The 6,129-nt window shown below is 35.2% G+C and overlaps 1 protein-coding gene across 1 annotated transcript in view; it reads left to right on the top strand.

Annotated features, from left to right (window-relative positions):
• Positions 1-93: 93 nt before the first annotated feature.
• LOC118740171 overlaps positions 94-6,129 on the top strand; it is a gene marked incomplete at its 5' end in the record, with an annotated part of 6,393 nt that continues 357 nt past the window's right edge. The window contains 2 exon segments of the mRNA XM_036471667.1: positions 94-1,263; positions 5,810-6,093. Of these exon segments, the coding sequence (XP_036327560.1) occupies positions 94-1,263; positions 5,810-6,093 (1,454 nt within the window).

A 6,129-nucleotide genomic window follows, 5' to 3' on the forward strand; every position in this document is an offset into this window, starting at 1 on the left:
CCCCCACTGCGCAATCCGCAGAAAAAACTGAAGCCAGTAACGAGAAAGATGAAACATTTAAAGGCGAAGCAACCGAAGATGTAGCTGAAATGGTGGAAGCTACAACAAGCAAAACCCATTTAATCCAAACAAAAAGTGCGTCAACAGCTGTTGATGAAAGCAGCTTTGAAGATGATGAGCTGATGCTTAATGACGGTTTAATGCCGCTGCACAGTAATACTAAAACAAATACCTATACACAAGTGCTCAGCAATCACAACAACAACATACAACGCAATTTACATTCAATTTTAAATTCGAATGCTCCTGCTAATGACTACCCGCAACTCAATGTTCAACGCATTGCTGCTGCGGACGACATCGATATCATCAAGCTAGAGGATACACACTCCAGCGAAGATGAAATCTACAAAACTATTGAGGGTAATACAAATGCGCGTGATAAGGCGCATCACATATATAGCAAACGTAAGGTAGTGGTCACAAGTCGGCCTACGCCTAAGCACCCCGCGCCAAATGCGTTCGAAAACGAAGTACTCAAAAGCGCCGAAGACGTCGATGCACCTACCAATTATGCTGAAAAACTACAACACTTTCCACTCAAAGCGCCCATAGTGAGTGAGTACTATGATCCACCAAGCAAGCATATACTGGTCAATGTAACGATAGCCACCGAGGGTGACAGCAACTCAGTGTATACTCTGCATGTCGCCGTGCCGTTAGGTGGTCAATCGCATGATCTGCAAGAGGTACTCACTCATGAGCGCTTGAAAAGTGAAGAGCAACATCACGAAAGCCATGAACACCCAGCAGCACCTTCCCATACTAGCAGTCCATATTGCATAGCCGAACCACCGCCACCAATACCAGAATGTCCTTGCAAATGTAGCGATTTTTTGACACACACAGAAGCGAGCGCTTTCGATGATGATGATCTCGCTGAAGACATCGATTTTAGCACGCAAGCCACAGATAATTATCGCACTACCACTGCTGCCTCGACCACTACTTACGACGATTCCATACATCCACCACCACCACCACCCTTACCAATCACAACTGCTATGCTAACCAATATTGATAGCGCTACCGATGATTCTATCATTGCAACAACAACAGCTACCACTACTACTACTACCACTTCATTTACTAATTTGCTTGGTGTTGATGCGTCGCATGGCGCTGGTTTTGATGATCATGTTGTTGTTGGTGATGGCAGCAAAATTGCATGTCCTGATGTTATGCCTATTCTGATACTTGAAGGTGATTGTTTTTTATGGTATATGGTAACTAAAGGAACGTACTAACTCTTTCACTGGCACATGCTTGGTAGACTAACAAAGTAGATTAAACAAAAAAAAAAATCAGTGATTCGTGTACATCGAGGCTTACTAATCTCATCATTTTATATCTAACATGTTGTCTCGCTATGGCGGCAAAACGGTGATGGGCATAGAGAGATTTTACCTTTGTGGGCGCCCATATAAAATTTACTGTAAGCTTTGCCCTCGTGCTATGTGATGGTCGTTACTGGTCTTCATAAAATGCATAGAAAGCTTAAAATGGCTAAGCGCGCGTACAACGTTTTGCCCATCACTGTGGTAGAGGAAGTTTTAACTTTTCATAATTATAAAGTAATAACCTTAACTTTCATTAAATTTATTACAGTGCTACATTTGTATAAAATTTTGTTAATACGGTACGGTAATGGGTTGGTTAAATTACATAAACATAAAATATAAATATGTATATCTAAATATAACGTAAACAAAGCATAAACAATTATATACGTAAGTTAGCCTTTATAAAATAAAATCGCTTACTTATTTATTAGTATCATATATGGAAATTATTGAAGACTCGAATAAGTTATATTCTTTTTAAAAATTACTGTGACTCAAAAAAGTATTCACATGTTGATTTTCTTTAATACTCATAATAGGGATATTCATATTGATAAACTGCCGATAAGCTTTTTAAAATTATAAATTCCATACAAATGTTTTTCAATTAAAAAAAAAAATGGTTTTATATACAAATTTTCTTCGTGCTTTAACCAAAACCATAATGAATCAAAGTTTCGAAAAAAATTAGGAAATTCAACAAATTTTCATCAAAATTTCGAACAACTTAACAGAAATCTTTAGAAAATTTTTGGGTATATAGTTTTATAGCGCATTAAATTTTAGTAGTATAATAAAGCGCAAGTTTCAAGCGCCAAAAATCGGGTGGATTTTTAATATTTTTTTCTTTTCTGACGGTTTTCTAAATTTTTGTAGGGTTTAAAACTTTGATTTGTATGGCTTTGGCTAAAGCAAAAAACACATTTGTATAAGAAAATAACAATAAAATTTTAGATTGAAAAACATTTTGAATATTAAACAAGTAATTTTTAGCAAAAAAAACCGACTTCAACTCCCATATAAAAAAATATGTATATATATATATCTCACGATCCACTGATCGGATCTCAACCAGATTAGTATGGGACCCGAAATCGGTTGACGTGGTCCAAAGTTATGCGGTAACATACATAAAAAAAAACAAAAAAAAAAAAAAATATTCCGAAGAACTGATAACCTCCTCCTTTTTTGGAAGTCGGTTAAAAAAACATGTGAACACTTGTTTGACTCGCTGTACGTGAATTTTCACTGAAATCAATTATGTTTAATATTCTGGCGAAGTATAGCCGGTTCTCAATTCAAATGAATTCTTATTTAGGCAATGCTTTTAAACTCGAAAAAACTGAAAAACTCGTGGATCGAAGGAATTTTTTACGCAAACTGCGGGACTCCTCAGGGCGTGGACTTAGTTAAAACTAACAGATAGTTTATTCGTTTGGTCATGCGGCAGCCTGATGCCATGCGACACCACCAAATATATTTTTGAAGATTTTGTGTACAAAGAAAATTTTTGCGATCGGAGGTAAGATAAACCCTCTCCTTTAAATACCTCCAAAAATCTCATTATTTTGATTCCGTTGATAAAATGTTTTAACATTTTTATGGACACCTTTTGAGAATAAATTCTTCTATCATCTGAGGTGATATTTTGTAAAAAAAGTAAGTGCGCCTAGGCCCCACTGGAGAAGTGAAACTTACGTTCCATGTCTATTTTGTCTCAACCAATATACATACATACATCTGATTTTTCTTAAGAATATATTCTTTTGTCTTTTTGCTATCTAGATCCCTACCTCTACCCTGTTCGTTCTAATTACATTTATGTTATTCTGTTTTTCTTTATCTTCATTTTTATATGTATACTCCTTCGATAACAAAATCGGTAGTAACATCCAACAAGATATCGATAACAAAACCGATAAAAATATCGCTAAAAAAATCGATGACAAGTTCGATAAAAATTTCTATAGCAAAATCAATAATAATATATGTGTAGAAAAATGGATTAGAGAATCTATAAAAATATCGATAACAAAATCGATAAAAATATCGATAGCAAAATCGATTAAAAAAAATCGATTATTATATCGGTAAGTCCCGAGAATCCCAAAAACCTCTAAAATCCCAAAATAGTTTACAGAATGAGTATCTGTGTCTCCATCTATATTTTTTTCTCTATAATTACCTTTATTTAATATCTTTCTTCCTCTATCTTCATCTCTACTGTTCCTCATCTTTTTCCTTATATTTATCTTTGTTTTTACTTTTATGGTTATCATTTTCATCATCTACATAGTGTTTAAATTTACCTTGATCTTAGTTTTTGCCTATATCTTTACGCATATTTGTTTTTGTTTTTATTTTTACCTTTGCCTTTATCCTTTTCTTTATCTATGTACGTACTCCCCTTTACTTTCATTCTTGTATTGGTCTTTTTCTAAGTGTTATTCTTTAACCTTTTATTAGCATGTTTTTCTTAAATTAATACCATTTGCATATACTCAAGAAGACCCTGTTTCAACCCCAATCATTTCCGTTGCACCATTTCCGTGTGAAATTTCCGTTGAATTTGCCAATTTACTCCCAACCCCAACCAACCGCCGCTAAAGAAGTTTCACTTCAAAAAATTTTTTTGCAGTTTTTTTTTGAGAACGTTCCATCTCACGTAAATCTTAATATTTTACCAAAATATTTTTGCCAAGTCTTAAAATATAATAAATTTTATAAGTCCGATGGAAACCAAGTAGCGATTTTTTTAATGGAGGATGGTGCACCCTAGGGTACACACATAATTACATTAAATGCGTAAAACTTCGTCCTACTAGTACCACTTCATTTAGATTTTACTGCTCAATGACTTATGTATAATATTGAAATAAATATCAAAATATTTCACTATTTCGTAAGTATCCGTACTTCAAAAACAAACAAAAAGACGATAGATCCAACATCAAGGACTCACTCCAAAAAATATGAAGAACTTATTCGAGTGCTTAATAGATTATACCTATATATAAGTATTACAATTTTCAATTCTCTAGTACTTATTAAGTATTTAAGTAAAAATTATTTGAATTGAATACTCATTACTGCTAACTATCTCATATGCATTAATACCATAATCATCACCTGGAGTACAGAAATTGGCAATGGAAATCAAAACCCAAATCATGACATCATTTAAAAACGAAATTGAAATCATCATGACTACCTATTCACTATTGCTATTCATAATCATACCCAACATGTACATACAATATACATCTACCGAAATTAGGAATATGACTACGTTTCAAAATAATAAGAAAATTACATATATGCAGGGAGAATTAGGCAACACAAAGGTTAATGAATTGCCAGTGCAGCTTAATGCTAAAAAGCCTCTCTCTTTCATTCACGTAAACGTACTGTTTGCAATCCCACCAAGCGCTCTCCTAAGTATATATGTATATGTGTGACCCTACCTCGAACAAAGCAAAGAGCAAGCCAAGGGCGCAGAGGAACAATGCCCTTCATATATGTAGATGATCGATGAAGGTTAAACAATTTAAAAACCAACGACATACTCATCTGTTATTGAAATACCAATCGAAACTAGTACGAGTGCTCAGAGTAAAGTATAGAGCTCATCAGCAGGGGAAGCTCTGACATAATCAACAGAATCTGTAGTACCTTCTGGGTAGAAGAATCGTTTTCTAACATAAATTGACATACACTGCAAGTTCACAGTATAAAGAAATGATATCGTCGTTTAAAGTACAAAGCTGCATATCGTCGTTCTGCAAAGCCGCGTAACTGACATTTTTTGCCAAAAATTGGATTTGCTTACACAAGCTCTTGGCTCAATCTTTATCCATTCGTCCTGAAATATACTACCCAGAAATGCGATTGCTTTATAAAAAAAGAGATCCATTTTGAAATAGGAGTGTCTTTACTCTCTAGAAAATAGTTTATGCAACCTCACATACGCGGTTTTGTTGATACGCCGTTTTGTATTTTAAACGACGATATGTAGAACACCACGATTTCATACTTCATTTGTGTGTAGAACCAAAAGATCTTCAGAAAACACATTACCAGAAGAGATCTGGATTTTGTAAATTTACCCCAAAAGTTGTAAATTTTGTATAAATTACGCCTATATTAAATTATTTAAGCATAAATCTGCTCATATTTAAACGAAAAGAATCCATGTAAATGTCTAAAAACCATTCGTGGTTTTCCCTTTTTCTCTTCTCTCTCTCTCTCATCATAATGTGTGTGTTCGCAAATGTTTTTCTACTCGTATCGCGCTCATCACTTCGGCGGCTACTCACACCATCACTCATTGCTGCAATTTGTGCGCATTCATTTTTTTCGCTCTCTGCTCACGCGCACTCACGCAATGCTCGCGTAATGCGGTGTAGGCGCGCGTACTTTTCCAGCACGCAGTTTCCCACCAGATGGCACTACTTTCGGGCAAATTACTTTGGGACAAAAGTTGACTAAGGAGATACAACCCTACAGCTATTGGAATATGCAATTCTATCAATCGGAACCGGCTTATGTGAAATTCGATTATACCATACCGCGTGGCGCTTCGATTGGGGTCTATGGAAGGCGCAATGCGCTGCCAACGCATACGCAGTATCACTTCAAAGAAGTGCTAAGTGGTTTCAGCGCAAGCACAAGGACAGCACGAGCGGCACATGTGAGTAGTTTTGTTTTTGTTTTACGTACTTTTTTT

Source organism: Rhagoletis pomonella, unplaced genomic scaffold (assembly GCF_013731165.1).
Source record: "Rhagoletis pomonella isolate Grant_MI unplaced genomic scaffold, Rhpom_1.0 Rhpom_scaffold_00005, whole genome shotgun sequence".
NCBI lineage: Eukaryota > Metazoa > Arthropoda > Insecta > Diptera > Tephritidae > Rhagoletis > Rhagoletis pomonella.